The following is a 13,387-nucleotide window of genomic DNA, read 5'->3' as shown; positions in this document are numbered from 1 at the left end:
CAAATAAAACAAAATATTTTTTATCCTTTCATAAATATTAGCTCCACTCCCTAACTATGATAAGGTTCTTTGTGCTTTTGTTTGCTTTTATTGCTAAGTTTCTGAGTGATATGACATGAAAATTAGTCTTTTGTCAGATGTATGGTGAACCTTTTCTTTTGTCAGTACAGTTTCTTTATTTTAAATATTGTCTCACAGACTAAAAAACCTTCGTTTGATGTAGTCTATTTATTTTTGCTTTTTCTTTTGTCGTGGAGTTAAATTATTGAAAATACCTTTGAATAAATATTATGGGGCATTTGGTCCATTTTCTTTCTGATACTTTATTTTTTATTAATTTTAGTGTAATATTAAGGTATCTACTTTGAATAAACCTCTGTTTATAATGTGAAATAAAGGTCCAACTTCAATATTTTGTACAAATCAACTGCATTTGTTGAAGAGGATTTTACTTGCTCCACTTAATGTCCCTAATTCCATTTCCATAAATAAGCCAGCCATATATCTGTTATTTGACTTGTGAGTTCTCAATTCTATTCCACTTCTCCCAAAGCCTATCTTTATTCGAGTCCAGAGTTCTAGGTCAAAGTCATGAATGTTATATGGTGCCCATGTGTTTCACAACATTCCTTTGGCTTTGGGGGACTTTTATGATTCCACAGATTTTACAAGTATTTGTTCTGTTTCTTTGAAGAATGCATGGTGGATTTTTGTAGGGAGAAATTTGAATCCTATGTAGTGCTTTAGGTAGGATGTCATTTTAATGATATTAATTCTCTCAATTCAAGAGCAAGACATGTGTTTGTATTAAAAAATTGTAAAGTGTCTTAAAATTTTCAATAAATGGGTTTTTACCTCACACATAGATATCATGCAATTGATTTTTTTAGTTAATCATAAATTATATTCAAAAAATTTCTCCAATTTGGGCTGGAGAGATAGCACAGTGGGTAGGGCATTTGCCTTGCACACGGCCAACCCAGATTCGATTCCCAGCATCCCATATGGTCCCCTGAGCACCGTCAGGAGTAACTCCTGAGTGCAGAGCCAGAAGTAACCCCTGTGCATCACCAGGTGTGACCCCCCCAAAAAAAATTTCTCCAATGAACAGGCACTTCTCTGAGAAAGACCCATGGATGGCCATGGGGAAAAAAATGCTCATTATCACTTATTATTGGGGAAATCCAAATCAAGACAATGCTGAGATATCATCTCGTGCCAGTCAGAATGGCACATATCAAAAATATTGGGAACAATCTCTGTTGGCAGGGATGTGGTGAAAAAGGAACCCTCATCCTCTGCTGGTGGGAATACTATCTGGTCCTACCCCCTGTGAAAAACAGTGTGGAGGGTTCTCAAAGAAGTCAGACTTGAGCTCCCATATGACCCTGCAGTTCCATTTTCTGTTTACCTCTCCCCAGGACAGGAAAACATTCATTCGAAAGAATGTATGCAAACCATCATCTACTGTAGCACTCAGCTCAATGGTTTGGATTTGGAATCAAACTGATGTCTAACGAGAGATCAGTGGATCATGAAGATGTGATATGTATACTTAATGGAGTACTACGTAGCTGTAAGAAATGATGAAATCATAAGAACTACGGCAACATGTGTGAAACTGGAAGACATCAGGTTAAACAAAGTAAGCCAGGATAATCATGGGAGGAGATCACTCATAAACGGTATTTAGAATAAGTATTGAAGGAGGGAATGAAATGTTTCAAAGGGGGATGCCAAGATCGACCTTGGCTCCCGAGTATAGGGAGGAGGAGGAAAAGAAGAGAGGAAGGGGGTGAGAAAACACAGATGAGAGCAATGGGGGCAGGGGTGCAGGTAGCAAGGTGTTGTTAAGGAGTGATAGAGTAGCCAAAAGGTCAGTGACACTGAAATCAAGAGACCCAAACTTTAACACCCGAGCTCAGAAAGGTGCTCCTCAAAAGGGCAGGCTGGATGTGGGGCAGGAGGGATCAGGCCTGGAAACTGGGGACATTGGTGGAGGGAAGTTGAAACTGATGTTGGAACAGGTGCTGCAATACTGTATGTGTAAAATTCAACGCTGAAAAACGAAAAAACGGTGCTTTTAGTTTTAAAAATGTGGAAAAAATTCTTCTATATTTTTGGCAGAAAGCAGTGGGTTTTTTGTACATTTTAATGTTTACTTAGAGGACAAACCTTGTGGTAACTCTGAACTTTGTATTTGCAGTGAATTACTTGCTTTCCTAGTTCCTTTATAACCTTTTCATATTTTACCAAAGTGCAATGTTCTTTGCTCAGACACAGGAAGACCATTAATGCTATGCTGCTAACATTTGCGAGTTAATTGACTCCAAAATATATGTGCTCCTGGGCATTCATTATAATGACTAGACTCAGGATTTGGTTGCCACAGCACCTAACACCCCACAAATGGTGGTCGTGCTGTGGGACTGGTGTGGACTGGGGTAAGTGGTGAAGCTACCCCATGTCAAAATGGGGCAATCTATAAAGCATAAAAGCACGATTTTGATGCAAGTTGTTAGGACTTAAGAGACAGGACCCCCATGGGGAAGGACAAGCTGAACTGTCCCGAGGACTTAGTGTAGGATTTACGGTAGAAGTCTTGCCTGCCCTCAGAGCCCAGAGAACAAAGTTTTAGAATCTCTGTCTCTTACTCTTGTTTCAAATAACTGCAAGTATTAATAAGGAGTAAAGTTAATTGTTTTTGCTTTTTGGGTCACCCCCGGCGATGCACAGGGGTTACTCCTGGCTCATGCACTCAGGAATTATTCCTGGCAGTGCTTCAGGGGACCATATGGGATGCTGGGAATCGAACCCTGGGTCGGTCACGTGCAAGGCAAATGCCCTATCCACTGTGCTGATAGGGCATTTGCCTTGCATGCAGCCAGCCCACCCGAGCTAGGCTCGATTCCTCCGCTCCTTTTGGAAAGCCCGACAAGCTACCGAGAGTATCTTGCCCGCACAGCAAAGCCTGGCAAGCTCTGGCAAGCTCCCAGTGACATATTCGATATGCCAAACACAGTAACAAGTCTCAAAATGGAGATATTACTGGGCCCGCTCCAGCAAATCAATGAACATCAGGAGCACAAGCACAGTGCTACAGTGCATCCTTCTTGACTAGGTCCTTGACCTCAGACAGAAAGTCAAAGTTAATTGTCTAATATATACTAATAGCAAAGGAAGGAGAAAAGCAATTTAATGCTCGTTGACCCTTGACAAATTTCTCTATATAGCGCCAGGGAGACAGAATGTCTCCTTGGGCTAATGCCCAGCGAGAGAATTGCCTCCATCAGAACGCTTTACCTCTGTCAACGATCAATCACACCTACCTACGTGCTGTCCTATACCTCGATCCCTCATTTGTTCTATAGGTATGCCGGCAGCTCTGGAATTAAACAGGTCATTTTGACCACCTGCCCATGGCCTGGAGCTGTGTCTCTTGGTCATGGAATGCATTGGGCACCTGAACTCACACTTACTGTTGTGCTCTGTCCTTAACTTCCTCAGGTATGTTGGAGGCTGTTTTATAAATTTTATTAGTCCTACATTAGTGCCAACATGTTTATAGTTTAATAATGACTTGATTTTTTAAATTTTTTATTTATATATTTAATTTTTCCTTAAATTTTTATTAGTGAAACACCATGAGGTACAGTTGTAGACTACAAATTTTTGTGTTCGGGTTTCAATCACGCAATGATCGAGTACCCATCCCTCCACCAGTGCCCATTCTCCACCACCACTGATCCCGTATCCCTCCCATCCCCCCACCCTACTGATTGCTACTCAAAGTCTAATAACGACTTTAAAACATTATTTTTTTTTAAATCTGAAGTTTATGTTGTGTGGTGCAACATGGCTACCTCAGCCTTTTTTTGTGGGTGGCTGTTTGCGTGGACAGTTATTTCCAGCCTTTTATTTTGAAATCGAGTTTATTGACGTGGTTATTGATGTTTCTCCTAGAGGTAGCACAATGCTGGTTCCGTTTTTTTTATCCTGCCATGGGGTACTTTCGACTGGTAATGTGTTCCACTGACAATATTTTATATTACTGCAATGAAGAAATTTATTGTCATGATTGTAAAGAAATTGTGATTTAAATTTTCTCTTGCCTTTTGAACACAAGATTAAATGCTTTTTGCCAAGCTGTTTTTATGCCAGTGAATCTCTTAAGCTATTCCTTCTTCATCCTGCTTTATGTCATTCCTTCAAGTTTGAGTGACAACTTCCTGGATGAAGAATTCTTGCTGATTATTATTAGCCTGAATAAACTAAGTTCCCTTGGGAGAGAAAAAAAAAAGGGTTCTTGCTGAATACTTGTTTACCGTATCCCACTGTTTTCTTCTGATAGGTCGATTTTCATTTGTGAGATCACTCTGTATTGTGGAGGAAACTTTGTAATTACTTCTTCGACATTGCCATCCTCAAGATAATCATCTCTATCTCGGGGTTCAACTACAATAGTTCTTGGAGTATTTTTATTTGGGTTTCTAAACTGGGAATCTTTGAACTTCTTTAATCTCTTTGTACAATTCAATCTTTAATTAAGAAACCTTCAGTTATAAGATCTTCGACTAAGATTTTGTTGTTATTGATAGCTCTGCTCCATTCCTCTGTGGCCCTCATAATTTTTAATCTTTATTTTTACTTTTTTTTAACCACTTTAACACTGTCATTTACAAAGTTGCTCATGATGCTTTGTTACAGGCATCCAGCATCCCAACACCGATCCACCGCCACTGTCTCCTTACCTCCATCACTGTCTCCATTTTCCCAGCGGCCCCTCAAGCCTGCCCTCTCAGCAGACCCACAATAATTGAGTTTATATATTGCTTGTCACCACTAAATGGCATTAATGGGATTATCAAAAAAATATTTCCTCAGGAAAAAAATGGTGAAAATTGTTGTCTTGGCATGAATATGATCGCCACTCAATGCCTCTTTTGAAAACCACAAAAGGAGAGAGAGAACAAGGGGGAATGCCCTGTCACAGAGGCAAGGTGGGATGGGGAATGGGGGATGGGAAGGATACTGGAATCAGTGGTAGTGGAGAATGGGCCTGGTGGAGGGATGGGTACTCGATTATTGTAACACTGAAACCAAAGCACAAAAATTTGTATGTCTATAACTGTACCTCATGGTGTTTTACTAATAAATTTTTTTTAAAAATTCTAAATCTTTTTTATTTTATATAAAAAAAAATTGTTGTCTCTCACCATGGGGACATTCTTGGTCTGAGGGTTTACTAAGCTGTTGTTGCGAGTTACACCTTCTGTGTTAACACTTCTGCTAGTTGGTTGGCTTCTGGGTTACACCCCACCCAACCTGGAGTGCAGTGGAGCCATGTCACTGTGTGGCCGTCCCCTTCCGAGACGGCCTGGAGGTCTTGTCCACAGATTTGTTTGTTCGCATGGAGCCACGTTCAGTAAGCCTGAGCTCACGACTTTCTCCTGACCCTGCACTCAGAGGTCATATGGGAACCATACGGGGCCTGTTATAGAGCCCAACTCGTGGGCCATGCGCAAGGAAATTCCGCTGTTCTCTGTACTGACCCTCCTTCGGCTGGACGAAGGCCTGCCCTGGGAAGGGCTTTGGTGGACGGGTACTCCCTTTTCTCTTTGTCACTCCCTGAGGCCAGGTGCTCCTGCCGGAAGAAGTCTTCCTCATTCCCTCATCAGGCCTTTTGCAGGTGGAGAATGTGCATTTGTACCTCCAGGTTGATTGTAAAATGTGTCACCTTGATCCGTCTCCACCTTCTCCACCGCTTGCTTCAGCCCGAAGGGCTTCCTGTCACCTCCTGTCCCCTGTCCCTGCCCTGTAGCTGATATTCTTTGGTTCACCTCTAGCAGCTCACCGCGAGAAGCCACTCCTGAGATCCGAGGAGACTCCACTGAGCTCTGTTCTGTAGGATCGCTCACGGAAACGTAGGTCATTTCTGACCAGGTGAAATTTACAGTACAACTTTTTTCACCATGTTAGCCAATTTTATTATTTAAAAAAATGATTGATCATTTATGTTCACATTTTTTTCTGTTCTATTTCCATACTTTATTTCCTTGGCTTTCACTCTATTGTCATTTTCCTCATTCTTATTACTTTGGCTTTCCTTTGTTCCCCTTTTCCTTTGTGAAGGTGTGAGGTTAGTGAACTAATTCAAATCTTTGTTTCTTGTGAATGACTGGGTTGATATATGCTGCCTCCTTTCACTAGAACTTTTGTGGTTTCCCATGTGATCTGGAAGTTTGCATCTCTATTCTTGTTTGTTCGCATGACTATATGTATTTATTCTTGGGTTCTTCTCATTGATCAGTATTTTTCCATAATAAATTATCATTTCTAATATTTGTTTTTTTACCACTTGAAGTTTGTGATTAATTTTCACCTAAAAATAATGGGGATGGATAGACAGCACAGCAGGCAAGACATTTGCCTTGCACGCATCTGACCTGGGTTCGATCCTCGGCACAACACAGCACGTACCACAGTACTCCTGTGCTGCGTGGTCCTATGTAGTCTGAGGCCTGAGAAAAATGTATTTGTCATTTTTTTATCTTCTTGATTCAATTGTATTTATTGTTTGGGGTGATTTGGGCCACATACAGCAGTGCTGAAGGCCCCTCCTGGTTTTGCTCAGGAAACCGTGTCATACTGGGGATCGAATGTGTGTCCGCTGACACAGGCAAGATTTCACCCCCTGTTCTATCTCCCCAGCTCCTGTTTATTAAAAATTTGTGTCACATTTTCAATTTAAGAGATAACCTATCTGGAGAGAGTATTATTGCTAGATAGATGTTTCATGCCATATTTCAGTAATGTCCTGCCCTTCTGTCCTGGATTTTTACACCGAATCGTTCTTCGTATCCTGTGTAGAGACTGTGTTAAGTTCTTGCTTTGCTCTTGCTGCTCTTAGAAGTCTATGCATTTGACTCGTTATTTTAAAATTAATATGCCCTGAGTTAATTTTCTTCAGGGCTCTGAATTTCTTGGATCTGAATATAGGACAGTCCTCAAGAATGGGAAAGATCTTAGCTATACTTTCTTCTACCAATAATTTTTCCCCAATCTTTCTTAGCTTTCCTTTCATAACTTTACAATGCAAATGTGATTCCTCTGCAAGCTGCCTTGAAAATGTTTGGTTTTTATGTGTGCTTGAATCCCTCTGTTTTTTTGGGATGGCCTTATACACGGCATTCATGAGCACAGAGATTCATTCTCAGCTTCCGAAACTCGGTGACAGAACATCTACCGAGTGTTATTTCAACTACTAAGCTTTTCAGTTCAATGATTTTTGACTGAGGTTTTATCATTCATTTTTGTTCATTGTTAGAGATCTTTTAAAAATTTTCTGAGTTCAGCGAACATCTTCATCAATATCACTTTGAAGTGATATGTTTGGGGTCCTTCTGGGTTTTTGTCTTCATCTATTAATGCAGATGAATTCTTCCTCTTCTTTTTATTTAGTGCAATAAAGATGGTTTTCTAATCTCTCATGAAAAGCACAGAAAGCTACTTTTACAGACAAAGGTTCTCAAACAAAATGATAATAAATGTCAAAATTCTTTAAAAATATAAGCAACAGACTACTGAGGAAAATGGTAATCAATGATAGACAAACATAAGATTTATTTTTATTTATTTATTTATTTACTTTTTCTTTTTGGGTCACACCTGGAGATGCTCAGGGGTTAATCCTGGCTCTGCACTCAGGAATTACTCCTGGTGGTGCTCAGGGGATCATATAGGATGCTGGGAATTGAACCCAGGTCAGCTATGTGCAAGGCAAACACCCTACCCGCTGTGCTATCGCTCCAGTCCTGACAAACATAAGATTTAAATACCGTAATTTACAGAACTCATGGATTAGCTGCTATGACAATTATGATGATTATTTGCATGTCTTTTAGGTAAAATCTCAACCTGATGCTCTATATGCCAAAGTTGCAACTACATCATTCTATGTTTACTATAAAGTAAAGTAAAAGTAAAGGCCCTCCCATTGATCATCGATTTGCTCGAGCGGGCCCAGTAACGTCTCCATTGGAGACTTTGTTGTTACTGTGTCTGGCACATGTATATAAATAAGTGCTATAACTCCAATTGAAATTAATAGGGTAGGTATACTTCATTTATTTGGTATTTGTTAAAAAACTAAGATAATATTTGTAGTAAAAATGTATGAATATAATCCTTAAGAAGTGTAGAAGTAATTATTCATTTTATAATATTTTTATGCAACAGTATTCTAAGCGTTATTTTTAGTTATTTGTAATATTACACAACATAATTATTTTTGTGATTTATGAAGGCCCATAATTTATTTTCAAGAACTTCATTCTTCAGTGTCAAGAATGGTGTTTCTTACAATGTAGGAAAATATGAAATAATTATGTTCTGAATCTAAACCATAATATTTTCATGTCATTTATACTTCAATACAAAGTAAGAATAATATTTTTCTATTTTTTGATGTCAATGAGAAGAGTTTAATTTACATCTTGTTTGCTTTAAAATAGAATTTTTTCCCAAGAAGCAAAACATTTAAGATATGTTACTGCAAAATAATCTCAACAGTAATCATCTTCTGAAAATAGAATTTTATACTAGATCAAAAGCTATTACCACTGTATGTTAAGGATTTTGCATAGAAAATTTCATTAGAGATCCAGTTTTAAAAACTGCTTCTCAGAAACTAGCTAGCTTATTATCTAAATTTAAATCACCTGTTAAGCAGAAAATTAATTCATTTTCAGCACCACGGTTAGAGTATCAGTAGATTCTTGTATACCATGAAATTACTGACTTTGAGTCCTTTGAAATATGAAGTGATGTTAATATAAGAAATTATTTTCTTATATATTATCAGTGTGGCCTTATTTTCTCTAGATAATAATCAACATTAAAAACTTAAATCGAGTTGCCTGGATCCAGTACTGCAATGAAAATTCAGACTTATCAAAAAATTGAGTGTTTTTCTTAAAAATGATATCAATGATAAATAAATTTTCTTTGGAAATTCTGATTCTGAGTTTCTACTGTTCATTTTTTAGTGTAAATCATAAGAATACATATTTTTAACTACTACCAATTTTACTCTGAACGAAAATATATTTCTAGTTTCTCTTCCTGTGCCAATATCTACTTGAGATGTGGGTGGAATCTACTCAGCCCTATGTGGCCGTCAGGCACCCACTTAGTTGTAATTGCTCAAAGTTTGGTGTGTTTCAGGACCACTCATTTGGAACAGGCACACATCCAAACGCTCCCTGCAGTGCCTAGTGCCACAGGCAGGAGACAGACGCGACACAGACTCCCAGACAGGTTAACGGAGGGAGCCTTGGTGCACATCAGGGTCATTCCGCAGGTGGAGGGCAGAGACATTCGTGCACTTTGCCACCACATGACAAAGCAGGAAGGCATAATGCCATGCGAACTATGCCAAAGGCAAAATTGAAGATTATTTCACTCGTCTGTGGAATATAGGAAGTCCAAACAGGGGCTAGGCAGTACTGAATAGTGACAAACTTTTGACTTTGGATGGAAAAAAATGGATGACTAGGCAATAGACTAGAAGTGAAATTAGGACAGCGATGGATGGGTAACCTTGGTAGTGAGGTGGGAATGGAATCATCTTTACATCAATAGCATTTACTTTCATACTATTGTAACCATCATACATAAAATACTAGATATATAATATGTAGTTTAAAACTATAGGGGCTGGACATCTTGCCTGCCCGGAGGGGAATGGGTGTTGCCCCATTCGCCCTCTCCTCTCTGGAAAGAAAGATGGCGGCCGCAAGGGAGCCTTGTGGACAGCAGGTATGAGCCGGGGGTGTGGGGGCGACTAAAACCTCATGGGAAGGGGGTCGTTCCGGTCCGTCCTTTATGCCATACCGAGGTCACCAGTTGCCCCCCATGAGCGGCTCTCTGGCAGGACCACGACTCCAGAGCACAGAAACCAATCTCTTAATTATCTGACTCTCAGTAGAAATAGTTCCAGGGTTAATAAATAAAATAGCAGAAATCCAAAACCGCGTGGCCGCGATAGTGGCCACGCAACATCATTTAATTCTTGAACCCAGCTATAGAAAGCAAATCATTTCACAATGCTTTTGCAGCATGGCTGATTTGGGGGGGGGGGTAAAGTCTAAATAATAATGGTGCAACTTTTATCAAAACAATGAAACTAGTCAAAGTAGACAGAGTGTTAACTAGAATTCATCTGCCCCACAGACATTGGGGGTGGGGTGGGAGGTGAGGGTTTATTGGGGTTCTTCGTGGTGAAAAATAAGTATTGGTAAAGGGAAATGTGATTGATATTTGCATGACCGAGACCTAAACCTGAAAGCTTTGTAACTTTTCCCACAGCGATTAAATAAATAAATTTTTAAAAAATACTATAGGGGCTGGAGAGATAGCACAGCAGGGAGGGCGTTTGCTTTGTACGCGGCCGACCCAGGTTCGATTCCCAGCATCCCATATGGTTCCCTGAGTACTGCCAGGAGTAGCGCCTGAGTGCAGAGCCAGGAGTAACCCCTGTGCATAGCCAGGTGTGACCCAAAAATTAAAAAAAAAACAAACCTATATATAATATATGAGTATATATATTGTGTGTTGAAGTAAGAACCTGGCAGGCTACCTAGAGCATCCTGCCCACACGGCAGAGCCTAGCAAGCTCCCTGTGGCATATTCAATATGCCAAAACCCAGGAACAATGAGGGGTCTCATTCCCCTGATCCTGAAAGAGCCTCCAATGTGGCACTTGCTAAAATATCAGGGCTTGGACGAATGGAGTTGTTACTGGTGCCTGCTCGAGGAAATCGGTGAACAATAGGATGACAGTGATACAGTGATATACACCGTCCAATAAGAAAGGGGGAAAAGAAAAACGCGCTAAAAAGCCGGGAGTTGTGAGGACGAAATTGACGTTGTAACAGGCCACAGCTAACATGAAGCTTTGACTATGCCTAAGTTTCTGTTTTCCAGAATCTGAATTTGCAATTTCTGGTGAATTCCCTGCCCAAAGAAGGAACTGCTAGATCATCTGACTGGTCATGAGGGGTCACCATGTCCATTTTTTGTAACAACCACAAACTGATTAACTGTTACTAGGTCCATTTTTTTTTTTGGAACAACCTGAAACTGACTGTTATCAAATGTTGACAGGTTACTGACCACTGTAGCCTGAAAACTGTCACTTGCTCAACCTTGAGCCCTATATAAACCTCGTGACTTGGAATCGGGGTCCTTGTCAAGACTCCACTGTGTTGGATGAGGCTTGGACCCTAGCTCGAGCTAGCATTAAAGTTCCTTTGTAAAAAAAAAAAAAGTTCCTTTGTTTTTGCACTATCGTGTGTGGACTTGGTCTCTCCACCATTGGGGGTCTGAAATTTGGGCATAAAAGAGCGAAGTAAGATGACAAAATTTGCTTGCAGATTTTAAGGTATGTTCAGAACTGAGAAGAGAATGGAGCATGGCAGCTCTATATGCATTTTCTCCTTAGGAAAACCGTGTTTATACCAAATGATGTCATCCTCTAAAGATGGACATTTTAAACACTATCTACTGTTTGGCAGTTATCTGGTAGCACAAATAGAGAGAATAAATATAAAATACAAGAAAAGATACATGGCTTATACTTCTGGGGATAAACTTAAACTTTTCAAGTGTTCCTCCTTAGCAACCAAAAACAATCAATAGAACAAACAAAATGCAGAAAAGCCTCAGATTCTCCACTAAGGAACAGTGTTGTAGGAATTTAGCATGACAAAGATCATCAGTAGGAATCAACTGTAAATGTCAAAAGCAGTACTTTAAAATGAAATGTCACGATTATGGTAAGAAGTTGAATTGGGAGATAAATCACATAGAGCAGATTAAAATATCTTACATTTCATGGTGTGTGCAATAGAAAAACAAATTTCTTAAGGTCAACCCTTCTACTTCCTTTGCTTGTCAGTGCAGGAGATAATTGTTAATTATAAATATAATAAAAGAAAATGTGTGAATATTTTGAAGGGTAAAAAAAATCATAATGTCCATAAAAGAAAAGTAAAAATTCTTTCCATGTTATTCAGGCATAAAATGAAAAAGAGCATTTTACTAAATGCATAAAAATAAACGTGGTTGTCTTAAACATGAGTTGGTGCGGCCCAACCTCTCTCTCCCACCCTTTCTCACAAATAAAAACCAAATTTATTATAGTCACCGCCCTAGTTGGATCTTGGTTTACACTTGTTTGGGGACACCCCGCCTCACAATGCTTCCAACTCCATGAAGGATTAGATTTTAATTTGTAGACAATATACCGATTAAATTTTTTGCACTTTTCCTTAAAATCCAACATGCTCAAAGATGGTCAAAATTGCCAGATTAAATTTCCAAAACAATTTCAAACAACTAATAAAAAATCACATCAAATCATCTAGAATGTGAAGTTCTATGTCTTTTGCAATAGCATAAAAAGAATATGCATGAACTTTGCAAACTAGATGCTATAGCTCACACACAGCTTAATATAGAACTGAAGTAAGAAAAATAGGGTGATTAAACTAAAATACTTCATATTGTCTTTCCTGGTTGATCATCAGACGTCAATGATGAAACAATCAAGGATTTCCAACAGGTCAAGGAAATGGGATTAAAAAACAGTTTGGGGAACTGTGATACAGAGCATCTTCCTGGATTTCTGTGGCATTTCCTTAGCTATGGGAGCTGAGCGCGCGGTGGTCTTACTGTGTTGTTGGGGTGGTAGTTGAGGTGTAGGCCGCTGTCGCAGAGGGGGGAGGAGGTGCCACTGCTCTGGTCGCTGGGCGCGCCTGTGGGAGACACAGTACAGCCACCAGTTAGAGCCCATGCCAGAGGCAAGAGCAAGTACATAACAGAAGAGAATAAAACTGTTAACTGGTTAACGTCAAAGTAAACAAAATTCATAGCTATCGGCACGAAATTGGCCTGGACATCTTTATTTTTAATTTTGTTAACATTAAGATTTTGTCAAGAAAAATATGTGACTGTAAAAACACATTATATTTATTGTTCCATCATGAATTACTTTTTCATTTATGAACCATACTTTAAAAAGACTGCAGTAGTTTTTACACAAGATGTCTTATTGTAGTATGTTTTGCAATTAAAAGTAAAACTAAATTTCAATGCATGATTTTCTATACTGTAAAAATGCTCTCCTGCAATGTGTTTTTCTCAGTCCTCGAAGTATCGACTCCAACGGAAGAATTTCTTTACAGTTATTATTTCACTTGGCAAAAGCACAGCTAAAAACTTTAAATGGTCGCAAAAGTCTTACTAAAATCTATACTTAAGATAAATGGTGTCTTTGAGAAAGATTTTTTTACTTTTAAAAGTTTCAAAATTTGACATAAAATGT

The 13,387-nt window shown here is 39.2% G+C and overlaps 1 protein-coding gene across 2 annotated transcripts in view; it reads right to left on the bottom strand.

Moving 5' to 3' along the window:
• The window catches only part of SNTG1 (syntrophin gamma 1), a 339,473-nt gene that overhangs the window by 134,100 nt on the left and 191,986 nt on the right, over positions 1-13,387 (bottom strand). For both annotated transcript variants that reach the window (XM_056110271.1, XM_056110281.1), the window contains exon 9: positions 12,736-12,818. In XM_056110271.1, the coding sequence (XP_055966246.1) occupies positions 12,736-12,818 (83 nt within the window). The remainder of the gene's footprint in view (positions 1-12,735; positions 12,819-13,387) is intronic.

The sequence above is a fragment of the Sorex fumeus genome, unplaced genomic scaffold (genome assembly GCF_029834395.1).
Source record: "Sorex fumeus unplaced genomic scaffold, SorFum_2.1 ptg000002l, whole genome shotgun sequence".
NCBI lineage: Eukaryota > Metazoa > Chordata > Mammalia > Eulipotyphla > Soricidae > Sorex > Sorex fumeus.
This window is presented reverse-complemented; position numbering and strand designations above follow the sequence as displayed.